Consider the following 25112-nt stretch of genomic DNA (forward strand, 5'->3'; position numbering starts at 1 on the left):
GGAGATCCTCGGGACTGATCACAGCCCTAACCCCAGTCTGGTCAAGCAATATGTTTTACCTTTATATTTGATTAGTTGGTATTTCCGTAGCTTCTTCGCCACGTGAATTTGTAGGTAAGCCGCCTGCAGGTTTACAATTGTGGTCGCCCCCTCATTTGGCGCCATCTGCGCAGGGTCTAGCTACATACGTCTACAAAATCATCGCCAATATGACACCTCACGAACTGGTTTAGTTCTCGGAAATCCAACACCGGTCGTACTTTGTTCTAGGTCGGCTGCACCACTGCCATCATGTGCAAGATTCTACCTTCCACCGGCTCCTCCCAGGGACTCAAAGTTCTCTCATAAATCCACCGCTCTACTTCGAGGTCAAAGTCGTCTCTCACCCCGTTTCCGAGAGTCTGTAGCAATCGACTTTGTTCTTCGACAAATGTGAGCCTTTTATCAGGTACCATTCTACCTCTCATTTCTAGCCATCAAATTTTGCCAGGAATCTTCGTCCTCAATCGTGCACCCCCGCCTCATTCTCACCTTTTGACCCCGCCCCGGGGGTGCCAACTGCGTACCCCCGTCTGCACCACATTCACACCACAGTGCCGGTAACCTGCAGACTGTAGCTTGAAATATATTAATTTTGCTGTTGTATATACGTGAAAATAGTTGTGTTTTTATTTAATTTGGTGCATTCATTTGCGATTCTTGGTAACAAGGGTGGTGGATGGGACTGGAATGGGTGGTAGTGGGTGCGTGCTTTGACTTAGTTACCTCCCATATACAGGGAAGAGGTCCTTGGTATATTGACGGATTTAAGATTCGTAATTAATATTTCATTTTATCAAAAATGTACACATATTCTAACAAATATGAGGGATACGTTTTTATTTAGATTTATTCATTTGTATAAAATTATACTTGAAGAGCCATGTCATAGAAAATACCGTAGAAACGTTGATAGCAAACATAGCGCTTTTTAAACCTATTGATGACTTTATCGATGTAAACAAAACGAAGGGACGAACGTTATCGTACGTGCATAGAGCCACCAGGCCGACAAATGAGTGTTGTGTTAATCAAGATGACCGGTGTTGTGACTAATACCGATTACACACAGTATCTATGAGAGCCATAACCTGACTAAATGCATTACGGTTAAAAGTAAAGTTTAAGAAAATGCACTTATCGGATAGATATTACTATTGGTACTATCATAGATAAGTATTTTTGATTTCGGTGTTGATGACGTGAAACGAGCTACGAACATGGATAAAGTAAAAGTTATATTTCGACGTACTCCTTCGGGTGATGAAGTAGATATGCCTTACCCAAGTACCAATGGGACGTTGTCCTCGGATGACGGAGGTTCTAGCTGCAGTCCACCCGAACCAGAGTCAGAGAACGACCCCCAAAATTTTCAACACGTGATAACATGCTATAGTGATGGAACCTGCGTTGGAGCAACTCCAGGCATAAAAGCAGTGTTAAAACTCTCAGATAGCAAGGATGAACTGAAAGAAGGTGAAAATAGATATCCCTCTATTGTACGTGGAATTGGAGATCTGTTCTCATCAGTGAAACCAGTTACGAAGTTTTCCTTCTGGTTTGGAAATATAGAAGATAAGAACATTGACAACATTCTCTCTGAAAACAACGAATCAGTATCGTCATCACTGGGAGAAGATGAAGTTGATGGTGCAGGTCCGAGAAGATTTGAATTTGACGACCAAGTTCCCAGCATTAGCCGGAACCGTAACATAGGAGTACAAACGGACCCTGCAATTTTCTTATCCTGTGTAACTCAAGAAAATGTTCGTGAAGGTTACTCCTACTGGAAAGTGAGTATTGGTTTTGAAAACTAATTGTTATATATTGATGGTATACACACAGATCAGAACATGACTTATTAGCAAACTACTTTCTTTGTAGGTTGTGACAGTTATGTTGCCTGCACTGTTTACAAGTATGTTCTACACTCTAGATGTGGGCACAGATATCAAATTGGCAGTTGTGTACTTTCGTGGAGGTGAGAAGAGAATAACTTTATATATGCTTGTATAGAATGGTGTTGAAATGCATGTGCTTGATAGATTGGTCATTGGCATGATATGTTGAATAGTGTATTCTATAGATTTGGCATTAGAATTAATGATGTATGACATTGGCAAGTAGAATCATCTCAAGTTCAGGATTTTCCAACCTGGGGTGTTGGGAAGTGATACATACTTGCATTTTCCTTTACTCACTCAGGTGAATACTGGGTGCAGGCTGTTTAGTCAATATATGTCCAGATCTTGTATTTTTTAATGTAGTCATTGGCCAGTGTGAGGTGAGAGTGACAATACAGCTTCATAATTAAAGTTCACTTTTTGGTATCTCCAATATTTACCCAGTCTTCTTTCAAATTCAAATACACTTGTGGGTTTCTACAATAGTTGATCGGAGGTTATTCCATATATTGATTATTCTTTCCGCAAAGAAATTTTGTCTCAGCCCTATATGATAATTGCTATAATTATTGTTGATACAAAATTAACTTGCTTTTCCTTTTACCTACTTAACAGATATTTCTCATGCATCCAAGGATCCATTCACCTCCATCTATCCACCTCATTCTTGGTCTTTCTCTCACACTTACTTAACTTACTGTCTTCCACACTTTTTGCTAACTTCTCACACATTCTTTCCATATGCCTAGACCATTGCAGCAATCTTTGATCTATCCAATCCAATATCTCCACCCCCATTCTCTGCTTCCCCTCCACATTTCTCAATTTAACTGTTCGTGGAATATTTATTTCATTTCTCAAACACTTCATCTTAAGAACATTCAGGGTCTTCCTTTCTGCCTCCCTTATGTCTCAACTTCATAGAGTGCCATGGGTTCAGTCACTCCATACTCATCTCAGTATTTATCTCCAAGTCCCTATGTTTCATAACGTTTCATTTTACTGAGATATTTACTACCCATCTATACATTAAAGAAATTAAATGTTGCCAGTGTATAGTAGTGCTTCATATTACTCAAATATTGTAACATAGTCATCACTTAAAAATATTTGATGATACAAAATGATTTCTGTGTTAGACATATGCTTGCTGTAGTTTAAAATCTGCAACGGTAGTGGGTTTTGCATTAATTTAGTTTTGTCTAATAGCATATCAGAATTAGCCACTTGTATTTCAAATACAGTATGTACAGTATTTCTGGTTGATTATATACTTTTGTGCCATTGTACTGCTACTGCTTGCTATTGTAGAGAACGTTATTACAGGAAATGTGTGGTGGGGGTCTATTTGCTCATTCTTCATCTTGATGCCCAGTCTTTTTATCAACATATGGCTTTATCAAAGGTAGGTTTTAAACAAGAAGGTAAAAGTGAAATCACTTGTGCATTTTTATGTTCTTTACTTCTTTCCTGTCATTGTATTTGTTCATGTATGCATAAGTTTTATGCAATCATTATTTTAGGAAGTCATTGATATCCTTATGGATCAGGGTCTTGCAACATTCTTTTATAATTAGAAACTAATCTTCACTCAGAAATGAATGCTGATCACTTTTAACTTCTACTATCCCTGTGTTATGCTACCCTCCTTAAATCTAATATCTTCTTTACCTCATTTTTGGTTGCAATATCCCCCCCCCCCAAAAAAAAAAAAAAAAAAAAAAAAGATAAATAAATAAATAAATAAAGAATATATAATATATATATACACATATTGTTGTAAGGGTAGGGGGACATGCCACCATGAAGTCTGCTATGTTTAACCCTTTATTTCTAATTTTCAGCTAGATTACTTCAGTCTTACCTTTGCTCAGATTGACTTCTTTCATCTTTGTCATTTCTCACAAGACTGCTGTTCTTCCTCTGTTCTCATTTCATTTTTGTCTTTAGCAGCCTTTAACAATTTCTGTCTGCACATTTGCCTGCAGTTGCATCTTTCCTAATCCAATTATTTCTAAACTTTTCTTCTTGTGCCAACTTTCAATAATTGCTGATTACTTCATTTGCTATGGCTTGCAAATTGAATTTTATTTTCATTGGATGCGAGACATTTCTCTTGTACTTACCTAACCTAAACACATTAATTTGAACAGATATATCTAAATAATTTCCCATAATCATGGAGGTATTCCCTGGCCTTTAGCATCACACATTTCTGGAGTACCTTTCATGTTTTCATAGTAAAGTCTGAAGATGAAAAAAATCTTAATTTTCCCTCCCAGACTTGGAGCCACCAGTTTTATGCTTCAGCAGTGACTGAAAAGTATTCCTTTCCTTTTGTGCACTCAATAATTTTTTTTTTTTCCATTAAAGGCTTTAGAATGTGTGGGTATGTGTGAAATTCACTGAATGTTTTGGTAGCACCATGCTTTAGATTATTCAGAATTAGTGTACAGTTTGAAATGTGTAGGGATGCATGAACAAATTCAGCTACACCAAAAGATTTTTTTCCAAACAGTTTATGTGGATGCATATCGATAGTATGTTCACACTGCTATAATACGTGTTTACATGTGTCAGAATCTACCTGTTTACTTAATGCATGTGATAATATGTTTGCTAACTGGAGCCGTCATGTAATGGGTTTTATTATTTAGTTTAATGTCATGAACCCCCTGTCAGAGATGGCTATGGTGGTCCCTCCTCACAGAGAAATTGATGTAGGGAATTTATGTAGTATGCTCTTACTACAAGCTTTCTACCAGGCTGCTTCAAACCACTGACTGAGCAAGATAGTTCCACAACTTTGGGTAAGAAGTCAGGAGTGGATACAGTTAAAGACTGTGTGGTGTCAAGCAAGTTTGCAGTAAGGGCACATTGCATTAAATTCCCTGATTTTAAAAGTTTTTCATAAGGAGGCAATATCCTAGTCCTCTTTGAGAGGGGAAGTTTGTGATGTTAAACTGAATGAAAATCTAAACCAAATAGGTTTTATAAATACAGAATTTATGTGAAGTGACTGGAGCCACTAAGACTGACTACAGCAGATGGAGAGCTTAAACATAATTACTTCATTCAAATGGACAAAAAAGAATTGGTATGTTAAAGGGAGAATTATACAAAAGAAAATGGATATGAAGGCTGTAGACAAATTAAATTGATTAGCCAGGAAGTTTGTCCACCCAAATGTCTAACATTTGGGTGGATAAACTTCCTGGCTAATCAATTTAATTATTTAATTTAATCATTTTATTTAATTTAATTATTAATGGTTGGGAGGTGAAATACATTTTTAATTCATGAAATATATGGAATCTTGGTTAAGACCTTTCTTTGATTTCTAGATTGGTTAGTCAAGGAGATACAAGGAAGTGGCTCCCCATTGTAGCAATTCTTCAAATGACTCCTCTGTATGTGTAAGTAAAATAATTTTGTTTAGATTTTTTCAACATTTATCTTTGTTTATTGGTATTTACCTAGTTGTATTTTACGGGACAGGACCTATGCTCATTGTGACCCCTTTTCATATCTCTCCACGTCCAGTTTAGTTTTAAACTCGCGTATAGTTCTGGCATTTACTGTTTCACTGTTCAGCCCGTTCCAGACATCGATCACTCTGTGCGGGAAACTGTTCTTTTTCAGGTCTCTTCTGTAACTGTCTTTCTTTAATTTCTTTCTGTGTCCTCTTGTTTCTCTTTTGTCCCATTTTAATAGGTCATCTCTATTGAGAACTTCCATCCCTTTCATAATTCTGTTTGCGTATGACACTGCACTTGTGGCTGGGTCAGTGGAGGTACTGAGAAAGCTAGTGGTTGAGTTTGGGAGGGTATTGTGGAAAATATAACTGAAAGTAAATTTAAGATGATGAGGTGTATAAGGGGAGAGGGTGGCAGTGAGCTGGTAGTGAATTTTAAAGGAGAGAGGTTAGGGGAAGTATTTAAGATCACATGTAGCAGAGAACGGAGGAGTAGGGGTGAAGGTGAGTTATAGAGGAATAGAAGGAATTAAGTACCTGGGTGGAATGAAAAGTGTCATGAGAAATATGGATCTGGGAATGAACACATGGAAGACAATATAAAGAAGAGAAAGAGGAGATATACTGACTATAGAATCATGAAAGGAATGGAAATCCTAGATAGAGATGATTTATTAAAATGGGACAATGGAAAAACAAGAGGACATGAAAAGAAATTCACAGGATGATTATAGAAAATATCTGAAAAAGAATAGCTTCCCACATAGAGTGGTGGATACCTGGAATAAGGAAACAGTGTGTGCAAACACTATTCAAGATTTTAAGAAAACACTTGGTGCTAAAAGATACAAAGATGGGTCATGAGCATAGCTCCCTTCCCTTATAATACAACTATGAGAATAAACACCTTGTGAGATCGAAACCTTTATTGGTACTACGTTTCGCTTGTTACAGCTTTTTCAAGTACAGACATGACACACACTCTGAGCACATATAAGCCAACAGGGAAGGAACTGGGAGAGGTTATCGGGGAGGGGTGGGTGGTAGGTGGAGGGGGAGGAGGGGGACGGGTGGGACTTGGTGGAGACAAAGGAGGACATTTCAGACAGTTTGTTGAAGTGGACTAAGGGGGACATTTCATACATTTATTTAATGCGGGTAACAGATGGATGATAGGAGGGGCGATGTTAAACATGCCTCTGTTCTGCTCAATGGTTTTGAAGCTTTGAATGGCGGCCGCTTCGAGGCATTTTCTCCTCACCCTATCTGGTTCACTAAACAGAAGTTCTGCGTTATCCCAATCCATCAGGTGGTCGTTGGTGTTCCGGTGGATAACACAGGCGTTGGTGGTGATGTTGTTCCGGGAATCGTAGCGATGCTCCCGGATCCGGGTCTTCAGGTCACGGGAGGTCTCGCCGATGTATACTCTATCACATATCGTTCCTGGCAACGTAGTATGGCTTCGCTATGTGGATGACATACTTCTAATTTCCCCCAGACGGTTTGACATCCCCAAACTCCAAGCGGCTCTGAACGAGGTTGAGCCATCCATCCAGTTCACCTTGGAGGAAGAAATCAACGATTCCCTTCCATTTTTGGATACCCTTATCATCAAACATGATAATTTTTTAAAATTTACAGTCTACAGGAAACCAACCAATAAGGACGATTTGACTCACTTCCTATCCCACCATGACCTCAGTATTAAAAAAGGTGTAGTCATAGGTTTCTACCTCAGAGCTCTCAGAATATGTAGCCCTGAATTCTTAGAGGACGAGTTTAGGCACATAAAGGAGGTTTTTCAGAAATTAAAATATCCAGAGTGCATCATCCACCAGTGTAAGAAAAAGGCACTCAAAATAATGGAAGGGCGGGAACCAACAAAAGATCCAGCTAGGAGGCTTATCCTTCCAGCCAGCAGCGTCACCGCCACCCTCACCCGGACACTTGGGCGTTGCAACATACAGGTAGTGGGCCAGTCCAGCAGAACTATCAAAGAGCTCTCTAGAAGGAGTGACAGCCAGGACGAGATGTGGGGAAAAAACGCTGGTGTCTACCGCATACCCTGTGCTGGATGTGATAAAGTATACATCGGCGAGACCTCCCGTGACCTGAAGACCCGGATCCGGGAGCATCGCTACGATTCCCAAATGTCTATTTCTCGTTACAGTTTTTAATCCCCTTAGGCATTTACTTGGTTCTCTCAATCTACATTCTACCTCCATTTCTTCCTTTCCTGCCACATACACCCCAAAGTATCTAAAGCTATCCACTTCTTCCAGCCTCTCTCCCTTAATACCCACTTCCATTTGCTGCCGTCTTCTACCAGTGTACATCTCATCATCTTACTTTTACATACATACACCAAAGGCTTTTTCCCCCTTACATGGGGGGTAGCCAAAAAGAGCTTTCTCACATATCTGTCTTACCACAAAAATCTGATCATTGCAACCCCTACCTGTCCTAAAACCACACTGTTCCTCACCAATTACTTCCTCTGTTCCTCACCTAATCCTCTCAATCAAAACCTTCCCATAAGCCTTCCCAATTACACTCAACAAACTGATCCCTACACTCACATTTGTCCCCTATTCCCTTGTTAAGCATAACTATACAGGCACTCCTCCAGTCCTCCAGCACTCTACCCTCTTTTAGACAAACATTAAACAACTTGACCAGCCAGTCCACCATCATTGTACCTCCCTTTTTTAGACAATCTGCATGACACCCATCTAATTATAACCTATATTATACATAATCCTTATATGATATCATCTTCAAATTTACAGGAAAGTTAGAAAGTTAATCAATTGTTATAAAGCTTTGCATTGTCCTGAAAACCTGGAACTCACAGTAAAGACCTGGAAAGAAGTTGAAGGAGATTGTCTTCCAACAGAGGCATCTGGCCTTGAGTCTACATATGAATCTAAGTTCCAGCTCCATCTCCAAATGTATGTTCTCCTCAAAACCATGTCATCAGAAGAAGGTTAGCATCTAGAATAATTTGTTCTCATTTTTTTCTCAGAACTTTGTAAAGAATTCTTTCACTGGCTGTATCAATCAGTCTGTCAGTCAATCGCATACTCAAAAGTACAGTATACATATATACACCTGGGAGAGGTAGCATGGGATCAATGTAGCTGCTGATGCATCAGATTTGATAATTTTTAAATGCCTCTTGAAAAATATTATTTAATTGGGACAGGGTAAACGAGTGTTCAGGGTCATTGTTAGAGCATAAAAGTGGTTTCAACTTTGGGAAGAATTCTGGGAAGGAAAATATTGAGAAAGAAACAAAAGAAGTGTGGTATCAGAAAAAGTGCTTACATTACAATTGTTTGTTCCTGCATGTTTTTTGTACATTTGTATTATTCTTGCATGCCAAATGGCTGATTTTGAAAGTTGTCCTGCTATCAATGTATGTTATCTCATTAGGGCAATGACTAGGATGAAATTAAAAGCCAAAATAAAAGGGAGGAGTAGCCTCCAGGGTTACAAGGATTTAACAGTGGGGGTAAATTAATTTACAGTTGAGTCGAAACTGTTAAGGAACTTGTTCTCCTGTCATGAGTCAGAGTAAGAAAATGAGAATGACAACTAACAAGCACCACACAGAAGGCACAAAATACTTCACACTACAATGCCTCATACTATTAATCTCTAGACACCAACACAATGCATCTTCCATGAGTGACTTGTGGACCTGCCTGGAGACTGTTGCCAATCACCTGAAGGCTGCAGGTCTTCTGCAGGAGAGACCAGGAGTGATGGATTGATTGATTGAACATATCCAAGGACATTTAATGATCTAATCACAAGTGCCCTAGTTTGAGTCCTCCTCCTAGACCCTCACATGCCATGAGCATAAGAGGAAGATACAGAAAGGAGGATCCCTAGTCTTCTCAATCCATCCTATCGAAGGAAACACCATGTGATGACGGAGCCTTTATTAACCCGTCTTAGGTAAAGTGGGGTCAGACGGACCCCATGCTTTTTTGTTTTTTACTTTTAATATATACTAATATATTGCATATAGATATGTTCTCCACTATATCTTCTTGACAAGTGGAGTAGTTTAAGGAGGTGATAGGGTCATTCCTGAATCTTGCTTTATAGAGCTTTTGGGCCCGTCAGACACCACTTTACCTTAGGTGTGAGTAGCATGGGGTTTTTTCATGTCATATAAATGTTTTATCATTTATACGTATGAGTAAATAAGAATTTCTTCTTTTTTATCATTTTTTATGACTGATATGTTGAATTTTGTTTGTTTTCGATGGTGATGTTATTTGGAATGCATCGTAATTGTGTTGACTAGGGAATCATAGTTTTATGTTCGTTATCATTTCTTTTTTTTTAATCTGTTTGTCGTTATTCTGGGTAACTATTGCCTACACTGCAAAAGACCAGTGTGTCAGGAACATTCAACCCCCATCTGCAATGACCGCAATTAGATTCTTCAGTATCACAAAGTCAAAATAATTGCCTCCAATTTTTTTTTTTTTTTTTTTTTTTTTTTTTTTCAGATTTTATGGTTTATGAAACACATTTATTATTCATTTGTTGTGGCTCTACTTTTCCTAAGATAGTTGGGACATTGGTCTCTACAAAATGATGATGACCAACCGCTTCACGTTTCCTGTTTTCAGTCAAGTACCCTCTAAAGTCAGCAATACTTTACTTTTCATAATTTTTTTTTGTAATTTTCATTAAAAAAATATTTCTAACAATTATAGTCACTTTCAAGCATGTAAATGGAAGAAGATAAGTTGAAGTACATATATTTTGATTTCTCTGACACTAAATGCAGTGGAAATATTTTTTGTATTTTCTGTGTTTTTTTGAAACTGATTTATTATTCATTTGTTGTAGCTCTGTTTTTCCTTAAAGATAGTTGGGACATTGGTCTCTACAAAATGAAGATGACCAACCGCTTCACATTTCCTGTTTTCAGTCAAGTACCCTCTAAAGTCAGCAATACCTTATTTTTCATAATTTTTTTTTGTAATTTTCATTAAAAAATATTTCTAACAATTATAGTCACTTTCAAGCATGTAAATGGAAGAAGATAAGTTGAAGTACATATGTTTTGATTTCTATGTCACTAAATGCAGTGAAAGTATTTTTATTGTATTTTTTGTGTTTGGGGTCTGTCAGACCCCGCTTTACCTGAGGTGTTTCCCCAAAAAAGCTTTACCTGAGCAGGGTTAATATGATGTTTTGCTTGTTACAACTTTTTGAAAAAGATGTAACAAACAAACCATCATACTAATAAAGGCCCCATCCACACATGGTGTTTATTTCAATAGACTTGTCTGCAGCTGCCACTGGCTGAGCGGGTTAGGGCGTCGTTACTTGTGGCGAAGGTCGAGGGGATGGTGGTTCGAACCCTGCCACCAGCAAAGTTGAATCAAGGGCATGGTTCATTAAATTCCACGCTACAAAGCCCTCTGTGAAGGGCACCGTCCTAGCCTTCTGTTGGGAGGAGTTTGTGATGTTAAACCATATCATAGATGAATGATGTGGAGTCAGGTCTGAAGGGGGTGTCCTAAAACACTCCTTAAAGTATTGGCTGCATGTTTTCATGCAGTCAGTTCCTCAGTACAGAATAAAATTTAGCATTCTAAGGATACAGAATAACTTTCAACAATCCTTTTACATAATTGTATGGTCTTTAACCTACACAATACATTTCAAAAGAAGATGTATAGAATAATAAGGATCCACATACATTGAGGACTTGTGACATCATTGCCATGGCAATGTGCAAAATCTTCCTTGATACAATGAAACATTTTAGGAGAAACTGTACAACATATGTACATGACAGTTGTCATTTTCTTTGGAAATCCTTCAGCTAGATCAGCATAACTGCCACAGATGCTTATTGTTGTGACTGGACAATGTATAAAAGTTTGAATTTCCTGTCGATAGTGGTGATTCTGGGAAAACAAATTATCAATCTGAAATTATATATGATATTGCACAACTGGACTTATTTGGCTTTGTACATATGAAATAATTTGTGCTAATAGTGTGAGGTGAATGGTGCATATATATTTGATGTAAATGGTTTTCGTGTTAAATACTTGGGTTCTCATGAATACTTCAATACTTGGGACTCATGATGTTAGAACCCAAGTTCCAGTTTCACACTCCTTTTGAAGGAAGAAGAGGCCTTATCACTTGGTATTGAAACACACTATTGACACCGCACAGAACAGTGAAGCTTCAAAGCACGACCAGCCCAAGTTTTCCCCTAGAGTTAGATATAGTAAGAGCTCAGGCCTACTATATACTAAAATTTTGGTGGCATGTAGATGAATCAATAGGCATAGAGACTGAATAATACTGGGAAGACACATTTTTGGCCAGCATTGAATTTAGGTAAATGTTGTTTAATCTAAAGGTAATTATTCTTTCGTATGAACAGACTTTTACTACTAGGGTTGGGCTAATAGTAGTAGAGAAACTTATTCACATTTGCTCTTATTTTTCAGAATGGTTAGGCCTTGTAAGTGTGCTGCTGAGTCTGTGTTCCATGAGTTTAGGCAAGGCAGGAGTAGCAAGAAATATTAAAGGCAAGATTATCCTGATGCTTACATGGACCTTCATGATAGGTAAGTGTTGGGTAGACCCGGTTTGTGGTGTGGTTTCGAAATAAAAAGTACTGCATGGTTACCTCTTTCACAATGGTGACATTTTCAGACATGAATAAAATTATCTTGCAGTATCCAAAATGAGAACTGTAGAAAGCATCACAGTATCAGAATGGTGAATAAAGATAGTTTTAATCCCGTAAAAGCAGTGGCATTTCTAGAGCTGAATAAAGGTGTCTGACATTAGCTAGAATAGATTCTGTAGTGTAAAATCATGATCATATTAATTGTAAGCAAAATTGGGACTAATGATGGGTACCTCCATGTGGTGGCCCCTCAAGGCGAACAGTGAAACTGCCCATTTTCAAAATTACACTGATACAACAAAGACATACATATACCAAAGGCTTTTTTTACCCCTTTTAATGGAGGTAGCCAAAAAACAAAGACATCAAAACCATTCCCACCCATTCCATCCCTAATACACTCTACTCCCCTCCACCCTCTTCCCTCCCTCTTATCTTGGCATCTCCTGGATGACAGGTCATCCCTGCATCTTGTCCACTGCCCTGGGTCAGAAGCAGTGTTGCAAGACACAGCACATCCACAGCAAGGCCGCTTCATTAGATTGGCAAACTCCCCTCTCCGTCCCCTCATGCAGAAAAGGAGAAGACGGGGAGAAATCCTCTTGAGCTGCATCAAATTTTTCTCACACATACTACCTCACCCCCCATCCCCCACCCATTCCACCTCATGCATCATGACATCATCCATATACAACCATTCTCCATTCACCCCTGTCTTCTGTCCTCTCCCATCCTTCCTCAACAGACATTCCCCTCTTCCTCAAAGCCCCTTTTACCCCATCCATCCATCTCATCCCAGGTTGCCTACTCATGTTCACTCCTTCCACCTCTGCCTTCCACACCTCTTTTACTAGTCTTTCTTCATTCATTGTTTCCATGTGTCCAAACCATGCTTATACTCTTTCATCCACCCTATCTCCCAACTGCCTTTCCACTCTCATTCTCATCCTCACCTCATTTCTCACTCTATCCAGCCTAGTAACCCCTATCATACTGCTGAGACACCTCATCTCAAACACATTCAAACTCCTTCTCTCTTCCTCTCTTATGTTCCATGTTTCTGCCCCATACATGGGGCATTTGTCAGATCTCCACATGTGAAAAAATGTAAGAAATAACAACATAAGAATGAAAGAGACTGCAAGAGACCATAAGGCACACACTAGGGAGTTCCATGTCTGTTACCACCTCTCATCCCCATTCATAAAGTTGTCTAACCATTTCTTAAAACAACCAATGGTTTCAGCGCTCACTACATGGTTACTAAGCCTATTCCATTTGTTGACCACCCTATTAGTAAACCAATTCTTTCCTATTTCCTTTTTAAACCTAATTTTGTCCAATAATCCATTACTGCGAATCCTGCCCTGTCGTCTTAATATAATGACCTTGTTTGCATCACCCTTGTTAAAGCCTTTGATCCACTTGAACACTTCTATTAGATCGCCCCGCACTCTGTGTCTTTCGAGAGTGTAAGTTAAGGTGCCTAAGAAGTTGATAGAAATCTTAAACCTGATACAGAGATGGAGGGGAAGGGGGTGATGGGCTTTGAAAATAGGCAGTTTTGCTATCATCTTGCAGGGCCGCCACAGGCAAGTACCTGTCATTGGTCTCCCTCTTATGACACACAGGGAATATGTGGGTTGTATTCTGACAGAGCTCAAACCTAGGCATAGTGTTAAGGAAATATAAAAGAGAAATTAAAAGGTGGGTAGCAGAAAGAGTAGATTTTCAAAGCTAAAAGTGATTCAGCATACCTCCACAAGTAGAAATTAGTCTCCAATCATAGAAGGAAGTTGTATGAATCATACTACAGTAATTACAGTACAAGTCAAATGCTCAATTCATTTTACATGTATTTGTGCTTGAATGGCAAGAGGTTGAAATCTGTAATAAGTGATACTTTGTTTCTAGGGTCACATGTAGTTGTGAAGAGTGCCTTGGCTACAGAGCACTGGGGTCTGTGGTTTTTATCATATGGGATATCAATCTGCTTTATATATACTGCACAGCTACTGGAGAACAAGTGTAGCATCCATAAAATGTTTATCTCAAGGTATGTGATTATATAATTATTATAAGTGTCATCTTATATATAATCATCTTATATATAATCATTGTATGATTATATAATAATTATAAGTGTCATCCAGGAGGTGCTAAGATGGGAGGGAGGGTGGAGGGGAATGGAATGTATTTAGGGATGGAATGGGTGGGAATGATTTTATGCCTTTTTCTTTTTGTAAGGGGGGAAAAAAGCCTTGGTATGTATGTGATTATATGTTTTGTATAACACTACTCCCTGAAATGACATGTTATATTGATTGTGCTTGTGACACTGTATGGAGCAGAAACTTGGAATATAAGGGGAGCAGGAAGGAGAGATTTAAATGTGCTTGAGAAGTATGGTGTGTGTTACAAGGATGGATAAAGTGAGAAATGAGGTGAGGAGATCTGGGGTGGAAAATGAGCTAGCAGATAGGGTAGATGAAAGAATACATGGATGGTTAGGGCACATGGAAAGAATGAATGAGGAAAGTGTGGAAGGCAGAGGTGGATGGAGTGAACTTGTGAGGAAGACCAACAAGAATGAAGTGAAAGAGTCTATTTAGCAGAGAAGTGAGAAAGCAAGTGTGAAAGGAATATAAGTTGATGCTGCCCAAAGGGATATCTGTAATCTCTATTTTTGTATGAGGAGGAAGGGTTGCTATGTAAATGAAGTGGCTTGGCCTAATGTAGATGTGCTGTGTCTTCCTGCATTGTATCTGAACTGGGCAGTGGCAGGGGACAGGGGAGCTAAGATGAAAGGGAAATGGATGATAGATGGTAGTGTGATGGGTGGAGGTAGATTCATGCCTTGGTTGGCTTCCTTGTAAAAGGGAAGACCCCTAATGGTGTATAGATAGAATATTTTATTCTGATAGGGTGTTGTTAATCAATGAGGGGGCTGTAAGATGGAGATGGGCTCAGTATTTCAATGAGTCAGTGAATGTAGAGCAGTGTTTCCCAACCTTTTCTTCAAGCGACCCCAATATGATCCTCATGATATGACCGCAACCCCACTAGTCTATTTGTATATGTGTTAATATATATGACTAGTTGTTAACTGTAAAAAAGTAGGGAAGAAGTATAATGAATACATGTGTAAAAAAGGTAATGTAAGGTTATAAAAGACAAAGTTAACATCATTACGGTTAGTGTATTGTACTGATATAATTTTGCAACAATAAAAAAATTAACAGACAAGATATCTTGGCGACCCCAGGAAAAATGCTTGACAACCCCACTTGGGGTCAAGTATAAGAAAGTAGATGAAATTGGCATTGAAAGAAATGAAAGCTGGTGATGCATCAGGATTATCATAGATTGTTATGTGGAATGACTTAAGAGTGGAGTTGTTGGTGAGGTAGGGGTTACTAGGTTGGATAGAGTGAGAAACAAGGAAGTGAGGAGGACTGAGGTGGTGGAAAAGGAGATGGTAGATAGGGCTGATGAAAGATTATTGGGATGGTATGGATACATAGAAAGAACGAGTGATGAAAGATTAGTAAAAGAGGTGTGGAAGGCAGAGGTGGGGGTGAACTTGAGGGGACAACTGAAGATGAGATGGATGGATGGGGCAAAGGGAGCATTGGGCAAGGAAGGGAGAAGGTAGGAGATAGGGATGAGTGGAGAGTGTCTGTGTATAGATGATACTGTTATGTTAGGAAGGGAGGGGGGTTGGGGATGGGGTGGTAGGGTGTGTTTATGTGTGAATGATATTTTGACACTGCCTGAAGGGATTTCTCCCCATCTTCTGTATTTCTGCATGAGGGGACAGAGAGGGAAGAGGTCACTGATTAAGTGAAGCAGCCATGCTGTGGATGTACTGTCTTGCTACATTGCTTCTGACCCTGTCATCCATGTGGAAACTAAGATGAAAGGAGGGAAAGTTTGGTGGATGGGAATGGAATGGGTTGGAGTAGGTATGTCCCTTTGACTTAGCTACCTTCCTTATAAGGGAAAAAAAAAAATTCTTGGTATTTAGATATGTTGGTGAGGTTATTCATTGGTGTGTTTCAGAGAAGGGAGTGTTCCAATTTACTACAGAAGTGTAATTTAGTCTTACCATAAAAGGAACAAGAAGGACGGGAGGAAATAGAAGGAAGGGTAATGAGTGGGGAAAAGTAAGGTGATGAGATGTACAAGGGGAGAAAGGGACAGACAGCAGGCTGGAAGTGAGTATTAAGGGTGAAAGACAGGAGGAAGTGAATAGTTTTAGATACTTGGGTGCAAATGTGGCAGGAAAGGGAGGAGTGGGGCTGGAGGTAGAATGTAGATTGAGAGAAGCAAGCAAATGCCTTGGTGGATTAAAAAGGTTAATGAGACATAGACATCTGGGGATGCTAAAAGGAGGTTATATGAAGGAGTGATTGTGCCAACAGCACTGTATGGAGCAGAAATATGGAACATAAGAGAGGAAGAGAGAAGGAGTTTGAATGTGTTTGAGATGAAATGTCTGAGAAGTATGATAGGGATTAGGCTGGATAGAGTGAGAAATGAGGAGGTGAGGAGAACAAGGGTGGAAAGGGAGCTGGGAGATAGGGCTGATGAAAGAGTATTAGGATGGTTTGGACACATATAAAGAATGAGTGAAGAAAGGTTAGTAAAAGAAGTGTGGAAGGCACAAGTGGAAAGAGTGAATATGAGGGGGGCATCCTAGGATGAGATGGATGGATGGGGTGAAAGAGGCATTACAAAAGAGAGGAATGTCTGTTGAGGAAGGACAGAAGATAGGGGTGAATGGAGAAAGGTTGTATATGGATGATGCTGTGATGCATGAGGGGGAGTGGGTGGGAGATGGGGGGTGAGGAAGTATGTATGAGAAAAAAATTAACACAGCCCGAAGGGATTTCTCCCCGTCTTCTCCTTTTCTGCATGAGGGGACGGAGAGGGGGGGTTGCCGAATTTATGAAGCGGCCTTGCTGTGGTTGTGCTGTGTCTTGTGACACTGCTTCTGACCCAGGGCAGTGGACAGGATGCAGGGATGACCAGTCATCCAGGAGGTGCCAAGATAAGAGGGAGGGAGGAGGGTGGAGGGGAGTGCAATATGTAGGGAATGGAATGAGTGAGAGTGGTTTCTATGCCTTTTTCTTTTTGGCTACCCCCCGTGTAAGGGGAAAAAAGCCCTTGGTATATGTATGTATATATAATACTTCAGACTCAGTCTGTTTGAAAATATATATAGTTAGGAGAAGTAATACCAGAACTTTTTTTTTTTTTTTTTTTTTTTTCCTCTCCAGGTTCTTCAAAAATGAATTAGGCATCTTATGGACTTCTGTAGCCCTCAACAATGAAGTGGACCTGAACAAGCAGATTGGTTCTTCATTCATATATTTAATGTTCGCCATCTGGTTTATTTCTCAGGATTCGTCTGATGCATTCCGCATAGGCGTTTTACTTACAGCCATAATAGGACCGCTCTTAGGTTTTATGTTTGCTCAGTTGTACAACAGAGTTGCCAGAAAGTATATGTCCCGAATTCAGCGTGAAATGAAGATTGAGAGTCCATCATATTTTGTATGCTAATAGATATTTTCTTAGAGAATTGTTATGTTACTTTATGCATGTGTAAATATTTTTGTAATGAAACGTTGAAGTATATTTAGCTATGAATGTAACACAGGTTGTTATAACAGAAGTGTTCAGTTTAGTAATAAGTTCATAAACGGATTGCTTTTCATATATTTTATTGGTGCTTTCATGCAGTATGTACTGGCATTGAGAACGAACTATTTGAAAGTTCCTATTGCTGACTGATTTGTGTTCATTATAAAGCAAATACTCTGAAATCTAACTTTTATGGGATTACTAAAATACTGTATTGTTTTTAACCACTTTAGTATGATGTATCACGAGGCATGAATGGATACATCTTGGTTGTATATTTTTGTTGTAGTTGTACTTGAGTTAACCCCAGATTTTGTGACCTGGTTTGATCACATTTTCTGTATTTATTATTACTCAGAAATACAGCAGTGACTATATTTTATAATGTGAGTAGTGTGATGCAAATTACAGCCAATGCTGTGTACAAGAATTTGAGTTGTACTAAAGAAAGTAGTTAACCTGGGTAGTGGGTGGGTGACAGGGATGATCCTTCATCCCCAAAGAGCTAAGATAAAAGGGAAACAATAAGAATGGGATGGGTGAAAGTGGGTGCATGCCTTGGCTGACTACCTCACTTATAACAGGGAAGAAGCCTCGTGGTATATAGAATACAGAAGAACCCGGAAACTACAGACTAAAGGGTGGGGACTACTGGTCTGTTAAAGCATTTTGTTCGTAGCTTCCATGTATTGAACATTATGTATATAAATTGAGTATGTCAGCAGTTGTCGATAAATAGTATGACTGCAAATAAACTCATACAACCATGCCCTAATTTTAGTACAGTATTAATATTATAGTGTTATTACATAAAAGAACATTCAGTAGTGTAGCCCTAAGTGCATATATGAGTGTGTGTGACAGACTAAAACAAGTGAAGTACGAAAAGTGTCCAGTGTTGCCACATTTCCACAGAAATTTTCATATTTCGGTTGAAATCTTTATTCTCCAGATTTTGTCCGTAGTTACTGAAATCCTTTTCTTCAGTGTCTGTAGTTTCTGGGTTTTTCTGTACTAGTTTTCCAACATATATCTTCGTGTTAGTCTGTACTATTTTGTGACTAGTACATTGTGAAATATGTCATACCTTGTAAAGTAATTATTACCTTATTAAGAACACGTACAAATATAGTCTGGCAACTCTGCTTGTTATTGTACTTCAAAGATCTTCATTTAGGCCGTACAAGATGATTTTATTCAGCTGAAATATTGGTCCCAGTCAGTCCAGACTGCATTTTGTCCCAAGTTTGGCCATTATTTGAATAAAACGATGTGGCATTAGCCTGAACAAATATCTGTAAGTCCTGTCACTAAAGAACAGAGGTGATCATACCTTGGGTGCTTTGATGAAAGAAATGGGTGTGATTTATCCTATCACGTATACCAAGAGGTTTTTACCCCTTATAAGGGAGGTAGCTAAGTCTGAGGCACATACCTATTCCCATCTATTTCACTGCCAACCACCCTTTCCACCCCTCCCATCTCATCACCTCATGGGTGATGGATCATTCCTGCATCTGCCAACTGCACTGGGTCAAACACAGTGCAGCAAGACACAGTACATCCACAACAAAGCCACTTCTTTTAATTGGTGACCCTCCTCTCTATCCCATCATGCAGAAAAAGAGAAGACAGGGAGACATCCCCCTTCGGGCAGCATCAAAATATCGTTCACACATAAGCAACCCCTCACCATCCATCCATCCATCTCATCCTTGGTCATCCTCTCAAGTTCACTTCTTCCACATCTGCCTTCCATACCTCTTTTATTAGTCTTTCATCACTCATTCTTTCTATGTGTCCAAACCATCCCAATACTCTTTCATCAACCCTATCCTCCAACTCCCTTTCTACCCCTGCTCACCTCCTCAGTTCCTTGTTTCTTACTCTATCCAGCCTAGTAACCCCTACCATACTTCTCAGGCATTTCATCTCAAGCACATTTAAACTCTTCCTCTCTTGTGTTCCATATTTCTGCCCTGTACAGTGCTGTTGGCACAATCACTCCTTCATACAATCTCCTTTTAGCATCTATTCCCAAATGTCTATTTCTCATTACACTTTTTAATCCCCCAAGGCATTTACTTGCTTCTCTCAATCTACATTCTACCTCCACCTCCACTCCTCCCTTTCCCGCCACATGCACCCCCAAGTATCTAAAGCTATCCACTTCCTCCAGTCTCTCTCCCTTAATACTCACTTCCAATTTGCTGTCATCCTCTCCCCTTGTACATCTCATCACCTTACTTTTATCCACATTTATCTTCAACTTCCTTCTTTTGCACACCTTCCCAAACTCCGTCACTAACTTCCTTAATCCCTCCTCTGATCCTGCTACAAGCGCAGTGTCATCAGGAAATAACAACTGGCTTATCTTCCATTTTTTCTCCATTTTCTTTAACCACTTCCAATCTGCTACCCATTACCCTTGCTACCTTTCACACCACCCCATCGCTGGTTTAATTGAACATCCAAGGTGACATAACTCACCCCTGGCAAAGTCCCACCTTTACCTCAAATGACTTACTTTCCATTTCTAATTCTTACACAGGCTCTACTACTCTCGTAAAAATTCTTAACTATTCTTAACAGCCTTCCTCCTATCCCATATATTTGCAATACCTCCCACAGTGTATTCCTATCTACCCTGTCATAAGCCATTTCCAAATCCATAAAAGCCCAAAAGAAATCCTTACCTTTTCCTTAAGCTTTCTCACATATCTGCCTTACCACAGAAATCTGATTTATGCAACCCCTACCTGTCCTAAACCTGCCAATTACTCCCCCTGTTCCTCAGTCAGAGCCCACAATCACATTAGAAGAAACCCATTTAACCACCCATTCCATCTCTGCACCTTTGGAATGATCAACATGCCTCACACCCTATTACTTTGGCCAAATGGGACAAATACAGAAATAGAGCTGTGTATATGGTAAATGTGCATTATTAGAAATAAGTTATAAAGGTCATAAAATACTAGGTTTTCAATTTCATAAGGTGGATTTGATAGTCTGCTTTAAAGTGACTGTCTTTGGGAAGGTGCTACTTGTAACGAAAGTATTTAGTAAAGATGATAGTCCATGTATACAATCCAGGAATTGTGTATGGGTATTGCATATGTATAACAAAAAGCAGTGTCAGTGATGGGCCCCTGCTTGCAGTGGTCTTGCAAGATGGACAGTGTAGCTGCCCATTTTCAAGACCTTATCAACTCCCTTACCCCTACCAGGAGGTGCAGCCAAAACAAAATCTCTCTCTATCAACTTCATTTGTATTTCTTACACTTTTCCACACATGGGGAGCTGACAGCCAACTGCTGGACTCCTTCCCTTCTACCACATCAGCCAGTGACGGAAACATCCACACTAATACAACACAGACAACAGTCCAGAGACCTCAGAGAGATCTGTGGAAGAACCCAAGGACTGTTGCAATGGGGCTACAGGTTTTCCATTTATTGAAACTCTTGAGTAAGAGGGCCTGTTAAACAAGAAAGGGAGAAGGCAGAGGATAGGTGTGAGTGGAGAGTAGTTGTGAATGGAATATAAATGGATGCAGCCTGAAGGGATTTCTCCTCATCCCTATTTTCATGTGAAGGGATGAGGGGATAAGGTCACCATGTAAATGAAACTGCACACCCTTCTGTGAACATGCTGCTTCTTGCTGCATTGCCTATGACCCAGGCAGTGGGCAGGAGACAATGATGACCCCTCATCCACAAGGCGCTGAGATGAAGGGGAGACAAATGGGTCATGGATGGGAGTTGGAATGGTTGGGGTGGGTGCATGCCTTGGCTGGCTAACTCCCTAATAGGGTGGAAGAAGCTTTTGGTATATAGATAGAAACTCGAGGCAACATTTAATTCACAATACACTCCACAACAAAAACATAAGTGTGACAGTGAAATTTATTGTTATTTCTGTTTCCTTTCTAGGGTAACTATACATGCAATCTTGAATATATGCAGCATATGTATCTACTTAATATACATGCATTACATGCAGGCAACACACATACATATACAAAAAGGACCTTCTCTTCTTATTGGGGAAGGGATGGGGTTGGGGGGGGGGGGACACGTCAAAGGACACACCCACCCTTCACCCATCCCACACCTGTCCAAAAACCATTTGTTGCCACTTCTCAGATCCTTGCAGATGAGGGGTCATTACTGTCCCCTGCCACTGTTTGGTTTCGAGGCAATTCCTTGTTACCTCTCACTGTGTTGTTGGATTGCCTTCTATGTAATTGTAATTTACTGGACTGTCATGTATTCTTGATGTAGGATATAAACAAATTGTTGTTGCCAGGTTTTTATATTATTTAATTGGGTATAGTACCTCAGTAGCAAATGTGATAGATTGTTAGCTAGAAAATTAAATGTAAAGTAATATTCTAAAAGTTAATGAGAATGTCAATGGTAGAGACTATTATGATATAAAGTAATAAATCTAAATGTAATATATATAGAATTTTGTGTGTATGTGAATTTTAAAACCAGTAAATGTATTATTCTGTAATACTTCCTAAACCTCTTATGGTTTGATAGTATCCAAATGAGGTGACAATAGTACTTTTACATTTGTCTATACATGACAACCATTTTATGTATATTTTTGTAGGTATGTATCTTTTCAACTTCTGGCTGTTTTTCCAATATTATAAAACAACATATATTGGGCAAGAGGCTGGAAGTATTTGAGGTAACCCTGATTCAAGAAAACAAGAACGATTTGCACCAGAGGAAAAAAATGTGGTGATACAAGTGACATACTTGCTATATGATTCACTACTGTGGTGTGCAAAAGAAATTTGGTATGAATTACAGAAATACTAGTTTTACTCCCTTTTAGAGTAAGTATAGCTATCACTGCTCTTGATATAGAAAAGAATGAACGTTAGTCACCTTTGTCTAGTATCTGGATTTATTGGTGGCTAGGGACTCCATGGTGTAAGGCAATTCTAATAACTTGTGACAGACGACTAAATTGTATTACAAAATCTTATGTCATCCAGGATGTAGAATTGCTGAATGTATCCATGCCATCAGGGAACATAAACAGATGAACACAACAGTCACAAATTGCCATGCCATACAGGCAGCAAAGATTTGGAACTTCAGAGTGTGTTGGCCATTGAACTCTGTGAAGTCCATCCAAGGCAATATGCTAACTAGTCCTGGAACAGCAGATCTGTAGGTCTGAACAAGAGACTATCACAGCTATGTATGCAAACAAGATTCCTTGGTGTCTGCTTGATGGGATCCATCTTGCACACATTGAGATATTTTTAGAACTCCGTCTGTAGAGTAAAACCAGACACTAAAGAAGTCAGAGTAGGGCCAGATATAGAAAGCTAGAGTGGAATAGTAAGAATCATTGCAAATTATTATAAAATTCTGAAAACTGTGCATTTCAGTACCCAGACTATAAAGAACTTATCTTGAGAACTTCTGGGGTACACCATGCATAGAAATGTTGATATGATAGAAATATCCAAAACCTGATTGACCATGAAGAATTTGAAGCTGAAAATCTCTTACTTTTAAACACTCATCCGGATAAGAACCACAGAATGCTCATTATGTATATACCAATGATATTCTTGTAAAGGGAATGGCCAAGTCAAAGGATTTCTTCACCCTTCATGGGAGAAAAATACTGAGGGAGTCCCCAATCCCCCAACTCTGATTTGTTTAGTCACCGTCAACAACAGACATGGGAACATGGTAGTGTCACAAGAATGTGAGAACAGAAATGATGTTAAAGAGTGGTATAAGAAAAATTTGAGAACAGAAGAAGCAAGTGATGGTAAAAGCTAGAAAGTAACTAACCATCCATTTATGACTGGTAAATTACCTCCAAATCTCAAATAATACTTCATGACCACCACAAAAGAGTGCCATTAAAGTTCCTTAAGTATTGAGTGCCTATAATTATACAGCCAATGCCTCAGTACAAATATTTATCATATAACTTAGTTCTACAATTTTACATAATTTACAGGATACCATATTTTTAAAACACATGAAATTGACAATAAAGATGAATAGGTAAAGAAACACTGGTAAAGAGTTTTTAATGTGTACTTATTCATGTGGAGCTCAATCTTTCTGTTTCATTTATGAATAAAGATTTTTATATGAATATGTACATTTTTGGTATAGAGTTTTTAATATGTGTACTTATTCATGTGGAGCTCAATCTTTCTGTTTCATTTATGAATAAAGATTTTTATATGAATATGTATATTTTGATCATTATACCTAGTAACCTGAAGCAACACCTTTTTGCATACAGCCATACTCTGATACATTTGAGACTGAGAAATGATCTCTTGGCAGCTATACTTAAAGAAAATATAGCTGAAAGTTATTGTGAAATTTATATCCTCAGATTTTATACCTTATATAAATAACATTGCTTTAGAAACCAATAATGGGTGCAGCTGCCCATTTTCAAAACTATCAACATTATTGCATCTAGAGGTGTGGCCTCAATGGGCTGGCAGTTGGTCTTCAAACTGGGCCCAAGATTGCTCTATCAACTTCCACTTTTACATATAAAGAGCTAACAGCCAGTAACTGCTCCCTTTCTTTACTAATTTCAGTAAGTAAGAGAAACTCACACAAATACAACAAACATCCAAAATTTCTTCCCAAAGAGATCTAAGGCCGAGCCCATGGCCCATTGCTGCCCGCTGTGGGGCTGCAGGTTTCCAGTCTATATGGACGACTGTATTTCTTTTAGACATGTAATTTGATTTAATATGTTCTCATGGACTCTTAAAACCTTTGTATCCCTAATCAAGAGATCTCTTCTGTCGATGTAGTCTTTCCCCATTAGTGACCTGAATATTGTAGTCATATCACCTCCTTCTCTTCTTTCAAAGTTGGCAGACACAGTCCTTTTAATCTCTCCTCATATGGTTTATCTGCTAGACTTGAGCCAGTTTGGTTTCTTCCCTATGTCTCTTGATCTTGCTTACATCTTTTACTTTGTGTGGGGATCATACTACTAATGCTTATTATAATCTTGACAGATCAGGGTGTCTGAATTTTTTCATTATCTCTTCATATATATAGTGAAAATTCACTTAAATGTGCAGTATTCTATGTCTCCCATAATCCTGCTATGTTTGTTAGGTTATCTTTTATTATTATTCCTAGATATTCCTTTTGATCTTGTAATGGATTCACTTCTCAAGAAATACTTTAAAGATGGCCTTTTATGGCTAGTGCCCATTTCCAGTACTTTGTATTATTTTAGTATTGAAATTCTTTTCTATTCTTGATTCTATGTGAAAATAGTGTCAAGATCTTTTTGCAATAGCTTACAATCCTCATTTTTCAGTCATCTC

At 38.9% G+C, this 25112-nt stretch overlaps 1 protein-coding gene across 1 annotated transcript; it reads left to right on the top strand.

Annotated features, from left to right (window-relative positions):
- Nucleotides 1-979: 979 nt before the first annotated feature.
- LOC143036827 (uncharacterized) lies at nt 980-24001 on the top strand. The gene is made up of 8 exons (XM_076204631.1): nt 980-1832; nt 1924-2020; nt 3270-3348; nt 5288-5359; nt 8208-8404; nt 11919-12038; nt 14018-14159; nt 17386-24001. The coding sequence occupies exons 1-8, from the start codon at nt 1260-1262 to the stop codon at nt 17669-17671; spliced, it is 1566 nt and encodes a 521-aa protein (XP_076060746.1). The 5' UTR covers nt 980-1259; the 3' UTR covers nt 17672-24001.
- The last annotated feature ends 1111 nt before the right edge of the window (nt 24002-25112 follow it).

The sequence above is a fragment of the Oratosquilla oratoria genome, chromosome 21 (genome assembly GCF_046742065.1).
Source record: "Oratosquilla oratoria isolate Oo_2021 chromosome 21, ASM4674206v1, whole genome shotgun sequence".
Taxonomy (NCBI): domain Eukaryota; kingdom Metazoa; phylum Arthropoda; class Malacostraca; order Stomatopoda; family Squillidae; genus Oratosquilla; species Oratosquilla oratoria.

Excerpts from the sequence above, each read along its gene's own strand:
- LOC143036827 (XM_076204631.1), top strand. The coding sequence starts at position 1,260 with ATGGATAAAGTAAAAGTTATATTTCGACGTACTCCTTCGGGTGATGAA. Across the intron at positions 2,021-3,269 it reads AGTTGTGTACTTTCGTGGAG|GAAATGTGTGGTGGGGGTCT; the intron begins GTGAGAAGAGAA and ends ACGTTATTACAG. Across the intron at positions 5,360-8,207 it reads CAAATGACTCCTCTGTATGT|GAAAGTTAGAAAGTTAATCA; the intron begins GTAAGTAAAATA and ends TCAAATTTACAG.